This window comes from Aspergillus alliaceus (genome assembly GCF_009176365.1).
Source record: "Aspergillus alliaceus strain CBS 536.65 unplaced genomic scaffold BDW43scaffold_5, whole genome shotgun sequence".
Classification (NCBI taxonomy): domain Eukaryota; kingdom Fungi; phylum Ascomycota; class Eurotiomycetes; order Eurotiales; family Aspergillaceae; genus Aspergillus; species Aspergillus alliaceus.
In genome coordinates, this window is record NW_022474688.1 from 644,635 (window position 1) to 665,004 (window position 20,370).

The 20,370-nt window shown below is 46.6% G+C and overlaps 8 protein-coding genes across 8 annotated transcripts; 2 read left to right on the forward strand and 6 right to left on the reverse strand.

The window, feature by feature from the left end:
- Nucleotides 1-671: 671 nt before the first annotated feature.
- On the forward strand, nucleotides 672-2,133 carry BDW43DRAFT_321969 (uncharacterized protein; the record flags this gene model as incomplete). The annotated part of the gene is made up of 2 exons (XM_032049457.1): nucleotides 672-794; nucleotides 862-2,133. The coding sequence occupies 2 exons, from the start codon at nucleotides 672-674 to the stop codon at nucleotides 2,131-2,133; spliced, it is 1,395 nt and encodes a 464-aa protein (XP_031904511.1).
- Nucleotides 2,134-7,722: 5,589 nt separating this feature from the next.
- BDW43DRAFT_297358 (Gfo/Idh/MocA family protein) lies at nucleotides 7,723-9,358 on the reverse strand (the record flags this gene model as incomplete). Its single annotated transcript, XM_032044375.1, has 4 exons — nucleotides 7,723-7,803; nucleotides 8,110-8,655; nucleotides 8,730-9,014; nucleotides 9,281-9,358. 4 exons carry the CDS (start codon nucleotides 9,356-9,358, stop codon nucleotides 7,723-7,725), a joined length of 990 nt encoding a protein of 329 aa, XP_031904512.1.
- A 125-nt stretch (nucleotides 9,359-9,483) lies between these two features.
- On the forward strand, nucleotides 9,484-11,351 carry BDW43DRAFT_297359 (uncharacterized protein; the record flags this gene model as incomplete). Its single annotated transcript, XM_032044376.1, has 7 exons — nucleotides 9,484-9,554; nucleotides 9,686-9,875; nucleotides 9,914-9,964; nucleotides 10,211-10,348; nucleotides 10,380-10,481; nucleotides 10,524-10,709; nucleotides 10,764-11,351. 7 exons carry the CDS (start codon nucleotides 9,484-9,486, stop codon nucleotides 11,349-11,351), a joined length of 1,326 nt encoding a protein of 441 aa, XP_031904513.1.
- A 216-nt stretch (nucleotides 11,352-11,567) lies between these two features.
- BDW43DRAFT_307194 (putative glyoxalase family protein) lies at nucleotides 11,568-12,143 on the reverse strand (the record flags this gene model as incomplete). Its single annotated transcript, XM_032046200.1, has 3 exons — nucleotides 11,568-11,644; nucleotides 11,713-11,912; nucleotides 12,010-12,143. 3 exons carry the CDS (start codon nucleotides 12,141-12,143, stop codon nucleotides 11,568-11,570), a joined length of 411 nt encoding a protein of 136 aa, XP_031904514.1.
- A 579-nt stretch (nucleotides 12,144-12,722) lies between these two features.
- On the reverse strand, nucleotides 12,723-13,143 carry BDW43DRAFT_307195 (uncharacterized protein; the record flags this gene model as incomplete). Its single annotated transcript, XM_032046201.1, has 3 exons — nucleotides 12,723-12,849; nucleotides 12,895-12,988; nucleotides 13,050-13,143. The coding sequence occupies 3 exons, from the start codon at nucleotides 13,141-13,143 to the stop codon at nucleotides 12,723-12,725; spliced, it is 315 nt and encodes a 104-aa protein (XP_031904515.1).
- Nucleotides 13,144-13,224: 81 nt separating this feature from the next.
- BDW43DRAFT_181337 (uncharacterized protein) lies at nucleotides 13,225-13,771 on the reverse strand. Its single transcript, XM_032038881.1, has one exon. It carries the CDS (start codon nucleotides 13,673-13,675, stop codon nucleotides 13,343-13,345), a length of 333 nt encoding a protein of 110 aa, XP_031904516.1. The 5' UTR covers nucleotides 13,676-13,771; the 3' UTR covers nucleotides 13,225-13,342.
- Nucleotides 13,772-14,803: 1,032 nt separating this feature from the next.
- On the reverse strand, nucleotides 14,804-16,707 carry BDW43DRAFT_297360 (putative 2-methylcitrate dehydratase; the record flags this gene model as incomplete). Its single annotated transcript, XM_032044377.1, has 4 exons — nucleotides 14,804-15,238; nucleotides 15,292-15,476; nucleotides 15,531-16,308; nucleotides 16,423-16,707. The coding sequence occupies 4 exons, from the start codon at nucleotides 16,705-16,707 to the stop codon at nucleotides 14,804-14,806; spliced, it is 1,683 nt and encodes a 560-aa protein (XP_031904517.1).
- Nucleotides 16,708-16,856: 149 nt separating this feature from the next.
- Nucleotides 16,857-19,736, reverse strand: BDW43DRAFT_181408 (DNA cytosine methyltransferase). Its single transcript, XM_032038882.1, has 2 exons — nucleotides 17,755-19,736; nucleotides 16,857-17,697 (listed from the first exon to the last, which is right to left on the reverse strand). Exons 1-2 carry the CDS (start codon nucleotides 19,191-19,193, stop codon nucleotides 17,280-17,282), a joined length of 1,857 nt encoding a protein of 618 aa, XP_031904518.1. The 5' UTR covers nucleotides 19,194-19,736; the 3' UTR covers nucleotides 16,857-17,279.
- Between the last annotated feature and the right edge of the window lie 634 nt (nucleotides 19,737-20,370).

Below are 20,370 nucleotides of genomic sequence, written 5' to 3' on the forward strand. Positions count from 1 at the left end.
GATGATCAGAATCTCAGTCTGCTAGAGTACTAGCATATGATACTGAAATGCCCAAAACAATACGCCGCCATAAGATAGGCAACCATTTAGAGTGTCGATATATAGGAGCTATGGATAGAGAATTGAGGGAAAACGTGCAAGGAAGAGACTGAGTGCCTTTCAGAGATTCCTTAACGTTCTTTAAAAGAGGGCGTGAGATCTAGAAGTAAAATGGGATTAGCTAGATGTTATCTGACAAATATTGACAAGCCATCTCAACAACTATCCCATAGATACCTGCTGGTATTACCGGAGGAATCGGACTCAAAAAGGCATCATCGCATTGCATTAGGGTATTTTGGGAAGGTAGCGTATTTCTTTCTGCTGGATCTTTCTGCTGGATCCTTCGCTAGAAAGATCTGAAACACTGTTTCTTTACAATTAGCTTCCTCAAGGTCTGGGCACAGCCCAAAATTAGACTTCGAGGGAAAAGAGGGTCCAGGCCGCCTCTGCGATTCCTACGAAAAGGACCTCGCCGCCCACCTTTCGTTTTCTGGCAAAGAAAATTCCGCGCAATTCAAGCGCCACGGTTAAAGGGCGCTAATGTCTAGCCTACACCTATCTATTAAAGAACACCGACGAAGCTTGGGTTACGATCCTGCGACACAGATCTCAACTTAATAACTTCGCTTATGGCTGTTCGAGAGACTAAAAAAACCGTTGCCGTCATCGGCTCCGGAATGGCAGGGTTGGTGACGGCGTACATTGTTCAGCACGACCGTAAACAGAGATATAAGGTGGAAATATTTGAAATGGTAAATAAAAAAAATTGATCGTCCTTGCCACTGCTAAACATCCCTCGTATACTAACATAATCTACAGCAAGACCAATTGTCTCTAGATTCGGCCTCGTACTCTATAACACCTGGTAATGATCACACTACATCGTCATATCGTGTTGATATACCAATGCGCGCATTCGATGATGGCTATCACATCAACTTGAAGCGGATGTATGACCATTTTGATATCAAATATACATCAACCAAGTTCATATATCCAATGTCCACGGTTTCCATCAATGAGGGAAAGAAGATGTCTCCCCATTTCATACACTCATCCAGCAATCACCAAGTACCGCCTATCCGACCAGAGGATTGCGGCTACGTGGAATGGATATTACGGACGCTGTATCTGGCCGTGTGCTATTTTTGGTTCACGGCCTGCTGTTTCTTCCTCAACCCCAGGCCAGCCACCGTCTCCAATGAGGGTGAATCGCTTCGACAATATCTTGACCGAATCCGATTGCCCCGTTACTTCAGCAAGAACTATCTACTGCCGCTAATGTCAAGCGTAGCAACTTGCTCCCACGATGAGCTTCTTGAGTTTCCGGCAATTGATGCTGTTGACTACGCGAGGAGAACCTATCGTCAGCCACATTATACAGTTATTGGAGGCGTTCAGAATGTCCAGACCAAAATTGCGAGCAAGCAATCTGTAACATTCGGTGCAATGGTCACTGGAGCCAAAAGCGTTGGCTCCAAAGTCCAGGTCACATGGACCAACTTGAAAAGCAAGGAGGTTCATTCTAGGCTATTCGATCACGTCGTATTGGCGGTTCCCCCGAACGTGGTCAGCGCTATATACGAGCCTCTACGGGATGTCCTAAGTTCGATACCTGTGATTCATGGCGAGTCGGTTATCCACCGCGATAGATCCACTGTCCCACGTTACGGTCAGTCGCTAAGGAGCAGGTTTTCTACAAAAGCCCAGCAATCTCTTGACCCAACTCAAATACTCCATATCTGCTCCAATTCGTTCGCGACAGAGTCGATACATGAGCATCCCGATTCAGTCCTAGTAACGAGTTTTCCAATCACGCCAATAGATCCAGCCAAGGTTATCCATCGCGTGCGGCTAACCCGCGTTCTACGAACGCCGAAGAGCAGGAAGGTAGTCAACCAGATATTTTCAGGAAAGTTCGAGTTTGCGTCCCCAGAAAAGGCAAAGATCTGGCACAACGGAGTTGGAAATGTCTGGCTCGCCGGCGCTTGGTGCTGGGACGGAATGGTACTGCTTGAGGGATGCGTTGTATCCGCCATGAGAGTTGCGGCCGGCTTGGATGTTGACATTCCATGGCTGACGAGGAAATAATATACACGGAATGTAGAATGTAGCTTTAAGGACCTTTATTAGATGGAGAACATGGTGTATATAAAGACAAGCCCACAAGTTAATAGTCAGCGTCTCACAGTTAATTTCAGTTCAGGAAATGCCGGCATCCGTCGCGCCTGGCATAATCTCTGTGTAATTAGCTTAATTCTACTGTTGGCACTACGGGTGCGCGCTCTCTAGGTCATAACTGAGTGTTCGCCTGAAGAGCTGGGCTACTCTGTGCAAGCGTGAATGCAACAAATCCAATAATACCTTGAAAGAGACCACTATGCCTATTAAATATGAACATTGAGACCCATGCTACTACCATAAACCCTCCAAGCTCTCCGGTCCTGGGCCACCAATTGAAGGCCTCTGCAGTTCCCTTGAATTTGCCCGTCTCAGTAAAGCCAGCTCTTACGCTTCTGGATATTATTTAAAGGTCGCTTTTCATGTGAACGACAGTGCCAATGTGAAATATCTCCTTCATAACGTCCGGTGCTCATGGGCCACCCCAGTCATGCTAGTTCTAAGCCAGCTATATATAAGATATTTTGAACGTTGTGCTGTGCCATGTCTGGGGATTGAGACCTACAGCAAATTTGAGGCGCTGCATCCTTGGCGTACAACCTGTGACTCCAGGTTTCAAAGAGTGGGGGATCGTTCCCAAAGCTCTGGATCTGAACTGGCCCAGTGAGGGTGCCTTATTCCTCAGGTCAACATCGGTGTTTTCTGGTTAATTTGATAGCAGTGGTAACCTTCAGACGACTGCCCTTTAGCTGCAGATATTTGCCAATCTTTGATTACTTGCACGAACGGCGGTGAAATCCTTCTGAAGAATTTTTCCACACAAATGCCGGAGTTGCATCTTATACCTTCTCTGTTTTGGTTTGTCTTGTTTTTGTGTTTGAGCTATCTTGATCTTGTATGCTGTCCAAGCCTCAGCCTTGTCTTCGGCTTGTGTTGGGTTGATGAGATGGTAGAAAGCAAATGCATTTGACAATCCTTTCATGGTACAAGTGTTCTGAGCCTATCTTCCAGTGCACCGACCTGCAGAGGTAGGGATTGAGCGGAAATTTAGTAACACGGGGACGTATTGAGTATCCGGAGGCATTGGAATGAGCGAGCGATGGGTTATGCTGCCGAAAGGTGCGCTCGACAGTAACTATGCACTAATAGCTTGAAAAGGTCTGGCTACGTAGGTAGAATCATTGCTAGCTTGGGTTTCATTTGTGTAAAATAGCGATTACCTATCAATAGAAATTGAGTAGAGACCCGCAATGAAAGCCTTCCAGCATTCCATACCGATTGATGTAGTAGTCACAAAGTGTACCTCATACCAGCAGCCTCATTCAACAAATTATGCACGTATGAATTGAATAATAATAGGTGAATATTCACCCTATTCATATTACATATCCATGAACATTCAGGATTATCAGTATTCCTTTCAGGGCTCTGTCCTTTCCGAAATGGTTACAGGCACATCACAGCATGTAGCCACCACTGCTAGTATGTTAATGTGCTAACGAGAGCAAGCACGAACACCAGAAATGTACCAATGAGGAGACGCCCAACCCCAGTCTAGGCATGCTTGGCCACGTATGATAGTATAGGCCCGAAAACTTTGGTTATTATCGCTGAGCTGGCCGAGACATCAATACCATAATTACCAGATTTTCCAGGTTTTCCAGGTTTACTAAATTCTTTATATTTCTTGTTCATACAACCGATAGAAGTGGGTGTCTCGGCCAGCTCGCTGTCCGTTCATAAACTATTCTCAAGTGTGTATTGAACTACTCACAACGGAACCATGGGATAAGGTGGAACTACCAAAGACCCGTGGGCATGGAGAGGCCACAACGTAACAGTACTATATAGTATTGGAAAAAGTTTACATGAGAAAATGGGGAGCTTGCCGAAACACCGAGTCCTAGCGGCCGTATTGACAAGAAATATAAGAATTTAGTAAAACCCTGGAAAACATGGTAATTTATGGTATCGGTGTCTCGGCCAGTTCATTGTCCGCACATGTAAGCTTGTTCTTAAGTGCACAGTAACCCTCTCCTCCAGCTGCAGCTCAACAATGACCGCGCTCAATGTCAATTTCTTTTTAAATATGATCAAAAGGCTGGTCAAACAATGCCTATTCCTAAACAAGCTCAAGCTATACTGGGGTCATCATATAGAACTGTGTGCCATATATCTTTAAGTGCCTCATTTTCAGCGCCTAATGAAGCCCGCGCTGGAAACTTATTGATTTTTTTTGTCAAGACGCTTCATCAGCTGTTTTATGCTGCGATGGTAATATTCCGGTTCAGCGGGTGACAGCACTAGCAACTCGTACGATCATTGCTAAGATGCAATTTATCATAAAGCGGCAGTCGTGTTGTCGTGGCTCCGGACCGAGGTACACGGAGGAATTACTCGATGAAGCCTGCAATATACTTGAAATAAGTTTAAGCACTTATTCAGATGATCAGATGAAAGGGTATCGCTGGTACGCCAAAGTGTATACCCAATATAATGTGTTGACTTATGTATTGCGCCACCTGTGCGCACTGCCCCAAGGCCCAAGCATCAAAAGGGCATGGAAAGCCGTGGACGAGTCTTTTCATCTTGTCGACAGCTCTGATATTCCCCTTGAATTTGGGTCCAAATGGACAATCTTACGTTTACTACGGGGCAAAGCGTTGCAGCTAAGTCAGCCAGCGAGTGGAGCCCACTCTTCGCCGCCAGGCTCAACGTCGAATCTGCCAGGTGGCAGTTTGGAAGATCCAACTATACCCCGCGAGGCCATCGTGGAACCCTTGGCCCTGGATAGCTGCACTGACACTTGACTGGAACTATGGACTTTGTTAATTTAATCTGCGGAATGGTACTACGCATTACGGGGTCACATGTGGATATCTGCTATTCTGGCCTACCAGGTGCATCATGGTAAGAGCATCCTGTGTAATCAGAACAAACATTATAGAACATAATGCACAAAGAGTGGCCTAGAAGTTCCGGAAACGAGATAGACTATCGCTTAATAGTGAAATATAAGTGACATTTGAAGTCAAATGTGAAACCGAGAACTAGTCTGGTCAGGCTCTATGATAAGGTCTGTTGTAATTCAAAGGAAGAGTAATTAATATCTTATTACTTCTGTTGTTCAATTTCGTGCATCCCAGCGGTCTCCTCAGCATCAGGCGGGAGAAATCTTGATGTACTTCTTGGAAAGCTCAAGATATCCTATTCTGTTTTTTTCTTTCCTCCTCTTTTATTCTCTGCTTCCCTCGGGGTTTTGTTATCTGCTAGGTTCTAAATATGTTAGGACTGTGTTGTCTCCAATATTATGATTGTATGAATGATGTTCTAGACTAGACTTTCAAATGTTGCCATTCGAAACCTAGCTAGAGGAGGTAAATATTAACCGAGGACAAGCCCCGTGTTATCCTTCACTGACTTGACTTTCTTGGTAGCACAAGTCCTAGGTATCGACGACTGCCTTACTCGAGGTTTTTACTGTCTTACGCGGCGCCCATTGTCGCAAATAATATTCGTAGAAATATGCCACCGTACTCTTCAGTCGCCGACTTCTGGATGTGATCCTGGCCGTTACATTCCTAACTTGTGTTCGCCTCTGTACCTCTCCAGCATACAGTTCCTGGACAACAGTCTACATAGTTTTTCGCAACTACTAAAATATATATAATAGTCAAAAGTTCGTGGTCTTCATGTATGTATTCTGTAAAATACCTGGTAAGATATTCGTATGAACTGATATCAAAACGATCGTATTAAGATCCTCTATTTTTATTATCTCAAAGGCCTATCTATGTGGGAATCATGAGGCCTTTTTATATGTGGCCTGATTACCATAGTATTCAACAATCCACATACTTCCGCAGGTGGTCAATTCACCAGCCATATGTCAGGTGCCTGCGATATAACGTACTTTCATGGGCGTATTCAACATATTCTGGAACGGCAATTGCTTGGCGCCTGGATAGCTTGCTATGGCACACATACATTCTTTTCCACAAATGCTACGTAGCAAATTGATCTCTTCCCTTCCGGGGGAATATGTGCGTTTGTTATCTCACACTTCCTAAGTACATCTTACTGTGAGAACATAATGAAAGGCTGCCTGTTTTCTATAGCCGGTATTTTCTCCGGTCCGCCTGTGAGTGTATATGGTGTACCGGTGATTAAGGAGTGTAGTTTGACATACAGAAAAGGTTCTTCTGTCTCTTTGTATCGGGAGTTATCACTAGCCTCAAACATGCCCTGTTGGGGTCATACGCCCGCTAGGGGAGCAGCATGTAGGTCTTCATTGTCCTCAGGCCTTTGAAAGTATCTGGAGCGACAAAGGTATTAGGTCATTAGCATGTCCTTACCTACCTAGGGTAGAGTCCTTCAAAATCATAGTGCGCCATTTAGCTAGCTCCGATAGATAATAGGTGTTTCGGGAAACGGTCCATATCACATTAGTTCATAACTTCATAACTAAGATATCTGCAGCTTTGTGGTTATGCAATCCATCAAAAATCGTGCCATCAAGTAGTTGAGTGACTTCGCTTCCATGAGAATGCGGGCTCCTACTGCGTCGTCCTCTGGAGCACGCCAAATGGAGCGGGGAAAGGCATGAACACCAAAAACCGCCCAACCATGAAAGGACACCAAATGAAAATTCGGAAAATCACGTCCTAGGTTAAAGCAAATTAATAGTGACCCTCAGTACAGCTATAAATATACATATCATGGTGGAATGGTTTTTTTAGTTTGTAAAACTATATATATAGTACACAAAATAGATCAATTTTGTTGTAAAGGCTCCTGACCTACGCAGTATATACTACAACTATGCGCCTACCCCAATAGTCCATTTCACAAGGAATCAAGGATAGAGCAAGTAAGGGAGAAGACCTGGGTATTTTTGGCAAGCTAGTACATGCAGGAGCCTCAAATCCTGGTGTCAAACGGTTGGCTCTTCTGCCTCCTAAGTATAGATTATCTATGTATAGGTATATAACTATGAGTTTGGTGGTCGTCCTTTGGCTTTTCGCAACGGAACCCCTGCCATATAACCCTTAAGGTAAAATACACAGAAACTGTTGAAGTTATACACTCCGGAGGATATGCAAAAAGATCACGATAATCGCCTTTTCCCAAAGACATAAAACACCAGACTTCCCTTAGCTCTGCTGACAGGAACCAGACCCTTGTGTACCTACCGCAGTTACCCCTAGGTCAACCAACAAGAAATTGCAATGCCCCAACATCTTCACTAGCTCAAATAGCCATGTAAAGGTATCTTAAGGTTGACGAAGGCCTGACATAACCGCCTGATCAGCGGGTGATTGAGATAATGTATTTATCGACTCACAATGAAAGAACGACGGAGGACTTTGGGTACCAAGTGTATGAGACGTGGGAATATATGTGTCCGTTTCCTCCCTGATCAGTGCATAAAGGAAAAAAGGTGATTTGTCAGCACTATTTTCGACTTCCATATCTCCAGTGATTGTTATCCCGCAGTTCTTTTTTTATCAGCAATGCTCGGAGATGGCAAATCACCTAACAGTCGTTGAATTTCATTCATCATTGGCTGCGCAGCATGCCAACTAGGGACCCAGCCGTAATAAAATCATTGTTCTTTATATCGGAGAAATCTATATATCGCTATCTGCTTCTTCTAACTTCTCTCACTTTAAAAAGAAAGCAACAAAAGTTATATATATATATATATATATATGTAGAAGCACATGTATATATCTAGGTAAGAAGAATAAATTGACTGAACTTGATGGTCCATGGAAGGCTCCGACCACTCAAGTATATTGAGCTTCAATTTTCATGGTTTGCTTTCTCCATCTGCTTATTGCTGATATTCCTGCATCATGGTTAATCTGGTTTCGAGAAGATTACTGGAAACATAAGCAACATACCTCTTTCTGCTGGCTTTTAAACATTTTATTCTACGCGGACGACAGTGTAAACAGCAGGCACCTCATTTCGCATGCCTAACTTGTCGGCAACTACCACCTGATTGCGCCGGGGCATGACATTCACCATGATTTTCCCATCGGTGCCTGTGACCTCCGTGCACGCATCATGTCCAAGGGTTTGAGTTCGCGGGCAGTAGAAGTATGCAATCTTTCCGCCCCAGAACTCCACGATTCCCACCGCGTTGTCAACGTCGGAAAGGTCTTCCAGTTCCGGATGGTGCTGCAATGTCCCAGCAGCCCAACAGGCCTTGGGTAGGGGGTTCCCCAGGTACCAAAGGGATAGATCGATGTCATAAATGGCACAATCCACAAAGATACCACCATTGCGGCTTGCGTAGCGCACAAAGAATCCTGTGTCATCACGCAGATCGTAGGTGTTGGAGCGAACCATGAATGGGCTCCCGGTGGCATTTCCTTGGAATATTTTGTCACTGGCATCACGGTATGAGGCATCGAAGCGTCGTGAGAATCTAGCCATCACCTTAAGCTCTGGGTTTTTCTTGGCGGTATCGGCCACGGATTGGGCCTAGATGTCCATAAACTGCATCGGTCGTTGTTGGTTTATGTAGGCATCTTTAGTTCCAGCAGGTGGCTGCATACCTCATTCAAATCTGTGCTCAATGGCTTTTCGCAGAGGACGTGAATGCCCCTTTCTACGGCGGCCAATGTCTGGCTTGCATGCACATCCGTATTGGTTGAGACCCACACGGCCTGAAGTCCCTGGTGAGCCAGCATATCATTGTAGTTGCTGTATACCGCAATCCTGAACTCTTTGTACTCCTCGTTGTCCTTCGCCCACTCGACCTCATCAGGCACTGTGCTACATACAGCCACGACACGTGCACGAGGTACCCGATATAATAATGTATGAACATGGCGTTTACCCTGTGTGTACCCCTGTTAGAATCGATCCCAAAATGCTGTGGTTAGCAGGCTTCCCATTCGGCCGAGACCAGCGACTGCAATTGTGAGTTGGTCTGACATGTTGTATGTATTTTGTTGCATAACTTGTCTAGCAGAGGACGGTTGCATGGGGAGACAATCCGTGGCATCGTACGTCTATATATACCCTAGGACAGTACCCTCATACAGCAATCGCTCCATGCTCCATTATGTAGTTCGATACAATACAATGCTGAGAGTGTACTTACGGCGACACTTGCCAATTTGAGTATAGTTGGAGAGTGAGGAATTTTTACTCCGCAAATTTCCTCCGCATTTCCCCACATAATGATCACTAACAATAGCTGATCAACCAATAATGGCATTGCAGCATGAGTTTACTTCTGGAAAATGCCCTGATGCCACGCCGGTGATTACTGAAAACGGAAATACTCGATGTTGATACCGTTCAATGACGTCTAGAACGCCAATGCGATTTCCGCATTTCTCAATAGCCGTAGATCAGGAAGTCCGATGCAGCAGGTGGGTATATGGGCGTATATAATGACCCTGGATTTTCATTGTTTTCTTATCTCTCTCCACATAGTGCCACTTTGGCATCTAATTGGAGCAGAACCACCCTTGCATCGATCATGACTACGGATATGAGAAAGGACTTCCTCATCGGAGCATCACGAAACTGTTGCTGTTAAGCCCGATCTCAAGCTCCAGGAAGTTCCTGAGTACGGCCCCCATGGCGTTAGAGATCTTATCAGCTCAGGCTACGTCATCGGAGCCGCTTTCCTAGCATCTCTGGGAGGCTTCTCGTTCGGATATGACCAAGGAGTTATTTCGATTATAAATGTCGAGGACCAATTTCATGCAGCTTCCCCCAAGCGGAGACTGCCTTTGGAAAGGGGCTAATGACAGGGATGTTATTGCTCGGAGTCTTCGTGGGCTGTCGCTTCATGCCATACCTCGCAGATTGAATCTCGCGGAAGTGGGCACTGACTGTAGTCGTCGTGATCTTAAAATTGGGGCAATAATCCAAACTTGCGCGCAAAACTATGCTACCCTGGTGGCAGGGAGAGCTATTGGAGGCATTGGAGTTGGGGTACTTGTAATAGTAAGTACATAACTCTTAATATTTATAATTGATCCATATCAAAGTGGCTTGTCTCACTCATCTAAACGTGGAGGATGCGCCGCTTTATATCTCCAAGGTTTTCCCACCTAACCTACAAGAAGTTCTTCTAGCGCTGGGGTTTATCTCTATTGTTTCCGGTGTCATCATTTCATCCTGGATCACATTTGGTACAAGATTGATTAATAGTGGAGTCTCGTTTCATCATTCTATTTAGGTTGCAGATAGTGTGTGCAATAATTCTTAGTGTTGGGATCTATTTCTTCCCCTACTCACCTCAGTGGCTTGCCCTTGTCAACCGCCAGCAAGACTGTCTAGCGAGCCTTGTGAAGCTCTGAGGTCTGCCTAACACTGATAAATAAGTACAGGCTAAATTCCAAGGCATTATCACTGAGGTCAAATTTCAAGATCTCATTCAGGAAAAGAGGCATCCTTGTAAACAGGGCATGAAGCTGGAATTTCTCACTTGGCTAGACCTCTTTAGCCAAGCTGGCTGGCGGAGAACAATAGTTGGATGTGGTGTTGCCTTTTTTCAACAATTTATGGATATTAACGTATTCGTCTACTACGCGCCCACGCTTTTCCGATCGATTGGGTAATCAGATGAGATGTCGCTGATACTGTCAGGCGTCTTCAACATTCTACAGCTAGTTACTGTGATCATCTGCTTCTTAATTATTGACAAAACCGGACGTCGGCCATTGGCGATCTTCGGTGGTCTTGCCACGGGGATCGCATACACTATCATCGCCATCCTCTCGGGGCTATATGCCAACGATTGGACCGCCCATCCAGATTCAGGCTGGGCCTTTGTGGCCATGGCCTTCCTCTTCATCCTTATCTTTGGCCTCACGTACTCTCCCCTTGGCTGGGCCCTGCCGTCCGAAGTCTTCCCCAACGCGACTCGATCCAAGGGTGTGGCGCTGAGCACGAGTACCAACTGGCTCTCCAACTTTATTGTAGGCATTGCAACACCCCCCATGATGGACAACATCGGTTATCGAACATACATCTTCTATGCAGTCTGGTGTGTCTTGGCAGGCGTCTGGGCCTTCGCTTTTGTCGCTGAGACCAGCGGTAAAACACTCGAAGAAATCGACGATGTGTTTGGTGATACAAACGGACATGAAGAACACGAGGACATGAGAGCAGCCGCCATGTCCATAATGAGAGCGCCAGTCCCGTCCACAGTGTGAGGGTGAGGAGTTCTCATCGGCCAATTTTTGTACTGTACATTGTCAGTGTTATTGTACATGTGGAAAAGGCGACGAGGCACTCTGTTAAATTATCTCGTTGACTTCATATCCAATTTATAATTTATCGTAACCCATGCTAGATCTAGTACAGAGTGCACTTCACGTCATGAACAGAACATAAACCGAGTCCGAGTAAAACCCCTCAAACGTAAAACTTCACAAACTAAATTCCAACCGGTTCCCCGCAAAATCCCTCGCAAAAAACCTCGTCGGATACTCTGCCGTCATCTCACCTAACTTCACGTGAACAAACAATTTCAAGAACCAAAAGAGAGAAAAGGAAAACGAAAAGAAAACTCACCGGAAATCGGCTCACCAGGCTTATCCGCCTCCCTCGGCGCTGCCCGGCCCCCCCGAACATGATGATCCCAAATCCGCTGCTGCAACCTCTGCAAATCCTCCAACGAGCCAATTCGGAAGCAAGGATGCCGTGAAGAAGTCAGAGACTCGTTGATACCAGTTGCAATGTGGACTTGCTGGGGACCTCCTGCGATATTGAACCTATGTTTTCTCTCCGTTAGTTTTCGCAAAAATAAAAAGATTAGACAAAATAGCACGTATATTGAATGTAGTTTAAAGGGAGGGGGGTAAAATATACCAAGCTGTCGTCTCAATCTGGGCTTGGGGAACGGGAACGGCTGCTAGACCGAGGGTTCCGACGTAGAATTCGTTGGCCTCGGGGAGAGAACCCTCGGGGACGAGGAGGTTGATGTGTGCGAGGCTGGTGATCATCTTGTCTTCTTCTTCTTCTTCTTTTACTTTTGGATTTGGGTATTGTTTTTGATTGGTTGTGTGTAGTGTCCAGGAGGTAGAGATAGGTGTTGGGGAGGGGAAGCTGATATCAGGGCTTGGTTTGGATTAGGACATGATTCCCGTCGGAATCCCTTTCCCGCGTTGCGGGTTTATTTCCGGTGGTTCGTATTTCTATAATTAGGTAGGGTTTACTTATAATTTCAAGTTGAAGATTAAAGACAGTCCTGATTCAGTAGATGTGATCCCGAGAATCATTCAAGACAAATGAGTCAGTTATGTCGCCATTTGATATGGGGCTTTCGTCATTGGGGGAGAGCTTTGGATACAATGGGTATCTCCGACACAAATTATATCTATGAGAGAATTTCTATCTAGAGTAGTCGGAATCAAGCACCTCAAACTAGACACGCTTCGTCAGTCGTTGAAGATGCCTACTTCTTTCATTGATTCATCTCACGACGCTCTAACAGAAGGTATCGTGGATTTTGACTCATTCTACGAAGTCGCGTTACAGCGGTTCATCCCAGTAGCTACTGTGCTGACCAGCGTGGGTAAGACTCAGAGCGATCTCTGCAACGTAAGCTCCTCGCAAACGGTATCAACCCAGTTTTCCTCATTAAAATGGACCGTTGTTGGAGCAGCCAGAGCTGAGAGGCTATCCTCGAGCAACGCTGCTGCTCTTGGGCTGCTATCGTTACTTTCCGTATTTGTAAGTATCCCTCATACGTACGAAGTCTTAAATTCAGCAGTCGTAGACTGTAGTGCCGCTTGCTTCTTAATCAAGATGACATTGGTCCCTTCCAGGAGGAAAAGCTGGTCTCCTCCTGAAGACTCAGCAGTAGTCACACAGCTATCGTATGGTCCCAATTCAGTCAAAGGCCCAACCAACACCATGAGCGGAAATGCTGCTTTGTGTTTCGCCAGGTATAAGTTCAAAGAATGATTTGCCTCGCAGCTCTAGTTCCTGATCCTCACTCATCTTGAATGGACTATGTCTATCTCTAAAATTGTCACACCAGTCGCAGTCAGGTAAATGAGAATCATTAACCTGCCTGATGTGTCCAAAATGAGCGTATTTGACTCCGAAAGACCAAAGATGGTCTCTGGGATACTGGATTTGAATGTACAGTCTTGAGCATGGTGCAGCCTCAGTATGTTAAAAATATCCAATGCATCTTTCAACACGAAGGCGCGTGGCATAGGACTGAGCAGACGAATGAATACAGTCTCGGGTGTTGTTGAGTGGTCTGCAATGACCTCAACGCCCCGATCATTTTCACCGTGTACGTTAGCCAGACCAAGCAAGCCATAAACACGGTCACGGATATCAGAGCATTGGGTGCGGCCAAACTTCCGAACAAGCTCATGAAGGCTTTTGCTCGCCTTTTCCCTTCCTTGCTCTCTGCTGTCCAATTTTTAGGATTTCCCTCCCATGCCGTCTTGCCGGTGTACTTCCAAGTGCCAGACCAACTCCGGTAAAAACTCCAGGGACGAAAACACCTGTGGTACATCTTGGTAGTCTCCTAAGTATGGACCAGTTTGTGAACTTTCGAGCCACGGAATATGATCACATATTTAACAAAAAATAGTTCCTACATGATCCAAGGTCTTGTCCAGTAAGGGCGTTGATATACAGAGTCCAAAGCCTCTCCTTCGGGCCCGTTAAAGCCGATCGGCTCCAATTTTCTCTCCTGCTACAATCCATGGTGGGTTTCCGAGTTCATATGGCCAAGCCCGGCACACATATCAAATATCAAATCACTCTCGGCCGTCCCAGGACCAAGCCAGATCCAGACCTTGTTTGCCTGTCGGTAGAGATCGCCCATCCGGGTTACTTGATCATTACGCTCAGCGATATTCCCTTGATCGAGATAAAGTGCATTAAAAAAGAACAAGGATTCCTTATGCTCGCTGCCAAACAAGTCTTCCAGAAAGCTGTACAGATTTGCCCGAATGAGAAAGAGTCGGTCATTGGTAGTGATATTTCCATCAGCGGCCGTATTTCCTCCCCATTCATAGGAAATGGTACTGTGTGGCGGCCTTGCTGGGAACTCGAATTCTCTCTGAGAGAATCTTAGAGGTTCGCTCGGTGCAGTATCTTCGAATTTGAGCAGGCTAATGTAATGTCCGTCTGGCGTCAGCGCGAGCAACCGAACTCCGCAGTACTGGCCCCCAAACTTGGTAGACAACTTGTCTGACTAGACGCCTCAAGTGTCAATACATGAGCATTCCAACAGTTGCCGAAGTTGACAAACAAGTCTGATCCTGTGTCCGGTGGTGGGGTTGTTCATAAAGCGTTGGAATGCAGTTGACAGACGGCCGTATGAAATGATGTTACATGATGTTATCCCAACTAATTACTACTGCTTAGTAGTTAGTACGCAGTTGCCTCACATGTAGGCAGTTGAATGGCTTTTGCTGAGAATGATGGCGCTTGTTTTCGAGTGATTTGCTTACTCTATGGATCTTGGCCAAGTCTAAATCAAAGAAGTAAACAGATTGTCTAATTGAAACAAATACCCTCTTGCCATTATATACGCCGTCGATCGACATAACTGAAGGCAGCACATCTTATGATTCCCATATATAACATACCGACAGATACACATTATTTTTTAACTCTACCTGACCTGCTCCACTTATGCGGATGGGGCGACGATCGTATCCTTGACATACAGGTCGACATACTTGTCCACATCATAGCCCTCGAGGGCAGACTTGTTCAAGCCCAGATCGACCAGCTCGTTGATGCGGGCCTGGTCGAAGTGGGCCTGCAAGTGACGCTTGTACTTGGACAGAATCTCCGGCTTGGCCTCTTCGCGGCGCAAACGGTGGCCCAGAGGAGCCTCGACAACGACCTCCTCAAGCACAGTACCGTCATTCAGAGTGACGGTGAGGGCATTCGGAATGGTGCGCTTAGACGGGTCATGATAGTCCGCGGTGAACTGGGTATCTTCAACGCAGCGGATGCGCTTCCGGAGATCCTCAACGAGCGGAGAGGTGGCTGCCTCTGAGCCATCGGCATAGTCATTAGCGGTGAGGCGGTTGAATGCCAGCATGGTGGCAACCATGTACTGCACGAGATTAGTGTCTGAGCCTTTCAGGATTCCCCAAGCCGAGAGCTTACCTGAACGCAGTGGTCACGGTCCGCAAAGTTATCCATAGCCTTGAACTGCTTGTCGATGATGCGAATGCAAGCTTCGTGGGTGCGGTTGGTAATCTCCTTGATGTCCTTGGCGCTCTTGCCCAAGGCGGCGAGCTTCTTGTTGATGGTCTGAGCCGCTTCAATCGCGGTCTGAGAGTGGAATTCGGCTGCGATGAGATCGGTTAGATTTCGTCTGAAGTGTAGTGTGCGAGCCTACCTACCTGGATAGGACACCTTGAAGAGGACATTCTCCATGACATAGCTACCGTAAGGCCGCTGGAACTTAAACTTATTGCCCTTAAAGAGAACATCATAGAAACCCCAGACAGGGGCGGTAAGACCAGTGTGCAAACCACCCTCACCCTTCTGCACCTTGAGCACAAGGTTCACAGCCCGCTGGCAGGCGTCACCAGCAGCCCAGGACTTTCTGGACATGGTGTTGGGGGAGTGTCTGTAAGTTCGAAGGCTCTGGCCATCAACGAATGCCTGGGTGATGGCGTCTGCGGTCTGCTTCTCATTAAGGCCGAGCATCTTCGAGATCACAGCGGTGGTCGCGACCTTGACCAGGATAACGTGGTCCAATCCAACCTTATTGAAGGAGTTCTCCAGAGCCAGCACACCTTGAATCTCATGGGCCTTGATCATAGCCTCCAGGACTTCCTTGACTTTCACGATCTTGCCACCAGCAATGTTGCCGCCAGCGCGGTTGGTCCGGGAGATCCAGTCAGCCACGGCGAGGATACCGCCCAAGTTGTCCGAAGGGTGGCCCCACTCGGCGGCGAGCCAGCAGTCGTTGTAATCCAGCCAGCGGATCATAGCACCAATGTTGAACGCACCATTGACCGGGTCGAGCTGGTAGGGCGTACCGGGCACACGAGTTCCGTGGGGAACGACGGTACCTTCCACGATGGGACCCAAAAGCTTGGTGCACTCTTTGAACTTCAAAGCTTCCAGTCCACATCCTAGGGTATCGAGGAAAACCAGACGGGCAGTATCATACTGAAAACCAGTAAGTCACGACTCATGGTCAGACAAATAATGATTTTACCAGTGGTGGGGTGGGGAGGGATAGAAACCAGGCGTGTGGGATTTTTGAAATGAAAGGAGACATACAGCCAAGTCCGAGTTGACCTCATAGTTGTGGATATAGTTGGTCATATCCTGAATTTCTGGATCGTAAGGCTTCTGGGCGGCGCCATCCTGGGCAGCAGATTGGAGAGGCGACATGGTTGAGAAGCGAGCAACTCGAGGAGCGGCCGAGTTGAGGGTACGGAAGGCGTTGAGGGAGGAGATGGAGGAAGTGGAAGACGAGATTCTGGAGACGGAGGCGATGCGGGACTGGAAAGTGCGGGGAGACCGGTGGGTCAGCCGTCTCAATGCCGAGCACGAAGCAGACATGATATGATCGTAGAAAGGGAACAAGAGAGAAATCAACGTATACTAATTCGGGGAGAATAGGAAGGGGAAGGGTTTAAGTAAAAGATGCGCGGAGAGAAATAAATAAGCTGGGAGGGAGGAAATGGAGAAACGGAGAAGGAACTTTTGACGGAAGGTTGACATCTTTAAGCCGAGGCCGGTTGGCTTTGTTTACGCGCGGTTATTGCCGGTTATGCGCATTCCTTCTGTCCATTGATCAATCATATCCTCGGGATCCTTTTAATTGCTCTTACTCAACAGTTTTTACGATCGGAAGATATTCTAACCTCAATTTCAACTACGACCATGGGAGCAAGATTTCTCCCTTTCCCTCAATCAATCTGAAATGATGTGTTCAATCACCCAAGTACTAATAATACCCGCGGTTGACGGCATCACGGTTCCGCGGTTATCAAGCGGAAGAAAGAGTAGTAAGCATGTGGCCGATCAACGTTTCTCATCCTTCTCAACAATTGACTATTCGAAAAATCGGGAAATCTCCATTACCAAAATCATATCAACCAACGAAAGACAAGGTCAACTCGCCAAGACCTTCATCCTCCCATATTCCTCGCAAGCTCTTCCTCATCCGTCTTCTGCAGGGATCGAACAATTTCCTTATACAGAGCTTCAGCCAGTGAGGGTGGAACTGCGTTCCCGATCTGTTTTTTGACCTCATATTGGCCGAATTTAAATGTCATCGGGAAGGTCTGTAAACATGCCAGCTCCCGGTTTGTGTAGTTTCTTCCCCCGGAGGGGTGATAATTATTATCACCTCCACCGCAGGTGATGGTCCGCGCTAGTTGGTGTGGGTCGTAAGGAGGTTTGCTGAGACCACGGCTTAGTGCTGCATCTATATCATGGTCTAGTGCTCTCGCGGGGATGTTGGCAATAGCTTGGTAGATGGTAGGGTACTCCTTCAGGCCTGGGCCATGCGAGGGGCGAGGGAAAGATGGCAGAATTTCTCCGGGTCTACATACGATGTCAGTATATCTCAATGAATACCGCTAACTGCCAGGAACGTCCTACCCAGAAGCAATAACAATGAGCCTCTTTCGCGTTTGTGGAACTCCGTACTCAAAAGCCCTCAGGACACCCCAGCGGACAGAGTACCCTATTTCGATAAAATCGTTTATGACACGGTAAAACGTGTCACAGTATCGGTCGAGCAACCCGCTTGTTTCTTCCATGGTGTGGACGCGGGGTTTGGCCCGTCTGATAAGATTCGAACACGAAAAGATACACGCGAAATTCGCGTCGTCGTGCCGACTTTCCACCGTGTGTGCTGGTGAAAACGTCTGGCACGGCGGCGAGCCGTGACTGACATCTACTTTTAAAAACTCGTCATCATTCGTCAAGAAGCTGAATATATCGCTCAGCTCGCAATCAGTATCCTCGAAGTTAAGTCGATATGTAGAAGTCGCGTGTTCGGAATTGTCGAACGCCCACTTGTTGTAGAGGCCTGCTCGGCGAGCACCACATGAAACGCCTCCAGCACCGCAGAATCCATCTCCAAATGTATATTGTCGACGTCTCTTTCGTTCTTCCATACTTTCTAAGCCTGTGAGGTCGACAAGGGAATCGGCGTCGTCCAGCAAAATTACAGGGGAGCGGCCTCTATCGTGTTCTGCTTCGCCGAAAGCTTGAGTCTCTCCTCTCCACGAGCGTCGTAAGACAGTCGATTCAATCTTATACCCTTCATCCGCTTCTGCAAATGATACAAACTCTATCGATACTTCTCCATCTTCCAGAGTCTCCTTCAATCGGCACCAGAGATCATTCGGCTTAGCCAGCTTCTGTTGGTCCGCATGAACATGGCAGGAACTGGTGAAGTTAATTATAACAAATCTCTTGGCAAGCAGAAAGGGTATTACTTCGGTCTCATTGGCAATCCAGACAAGCTCATTCCGCTCTTTGGGAAGATAAGTCCCGGCGTGATTTCGGGCCTTAATAAGGCGACGTCCGCTGAAATAAACTGCTTCCATGCAATCCTTGAGCACGGTACATATCCGAAGATACGATCCATCATGGAGCTCGAGTGACTGTCCTTCTTTGTAGACTATTCCGTTTATGCAAGCTTCTTGGACAAGGTATCTCGTTTCTGCACGCTCTTCCTCCGCTGATACAGTTGCTGTTGGGCTTGGAGTCCGTAGAAGCCATGTTTGTAGCACCAACTCAAAGTCTTCGTCAGTCAAATAATCACCTTCGCCAAAAGACTGGGCCCCTCCAGCAGTGAGGTCAACTATCTCCTGTCGGCTTGCAGCTGCATTTATGTTGAGAAGGAACGGTGTTGGATCCCGATGACGATTGTGAGAGACGATCTCCACATCATCTGCATCCTGGAACCCGTCTAGGTCGTCCGCAATGTTGGCGCTACTATCTGTGTCGCTGTCGTAGATTGTCAGAGTTGGTGATCTATGGTCCGCTATCTCAAGAATAGATGGTTCCCGGGCTTGGATGGGAGACATCTTCAGCGTCTATCGCAGTGCCTGGGTAAGGGTAAGGCAATGTGAAGAAGAAAAAGAAAAGACAGAATATTGAGTCTGCGGATTTGGAATGCGGTGGAGGAAAGATATTCTATTGCTCCATAACAGTAAATCCTGAAGAGACTGAGAGATGAGCCTGTAAGGAGATGGGAATAACACGCTCGTCTAAAGTAGAAAGTAGTATGAATCCATAGTGAGAGAGACACGGTCCTGGAACCCCATCATGACCATTCACCTTCATGAATGTCAGTCATGAAACAACACTAGACGTGTTTGACATGTAACATAATTAATCACGGCCCATTGTAGATCAATGAGTACAGTAGGATAAGAATAGAGACAAAGAATGATGAGCAAGCAAACAAACACATAGAGTGAAAGGAGCGGCAGATGGCAGCCGTGACGGCATAGTGTTTGACCATGTTGAAAGGTATAGAGTAGGCATTGAAGCCTTGATAATGATCAATCTACAAAGGTCCACAAGAGGATTAGTAGAAATTATTGGAAGTATACTACTGGTTCATGAGGGGTGCATCGTACATCTGACCCGTGCGCAGTGATAGGGCTATATTTCCGGGTTCCGACAGATGATATTTATTGCTGACTACATATTTAGTCAAAAGACTATGGCTAGAATCGGAGATGTCACGTGAACAGCCCCATTCGGGATTTTTCCGGTCCGTTAACGGAGCGGTACCCGCAAAATTTCTGTCCCTCATTGTGGAGAAAAAAAAAAAAATGGAATGGGCAAAGGAATGGACCAGAGAAATAAAACTGGTGGCTTCTTTTCCCTTGCGTCTCGCTCACCTTCTTTCTCTCTCCTTTAACCTTCTCTTCACCATGTCACCACTTGGTCCTTTGATCCCTCCGTGGGTGTGACTTACCAGCTTTTTTATTATTCACTATCACAGTCTCTCTTTCTTTATGACTATTGTTATGTTTCGATAGAGTTCATTTTGCCCGCAAAATTCCATCTCTGTCCCCCCTCCACCATTGCGTGTTTGTGCGACAATAATATACCTGCTCGAAGCATGTGAGTATATGGCGTCTTTTTTTGGCCTTGTTTGCAATCCATGCTCCCCCCTCGTTTTCATGATGAATTTCGGTATTTTTATTATAGATGTTAGACTTCCTAAGCATTCTTGCGGAGAAAATCCGA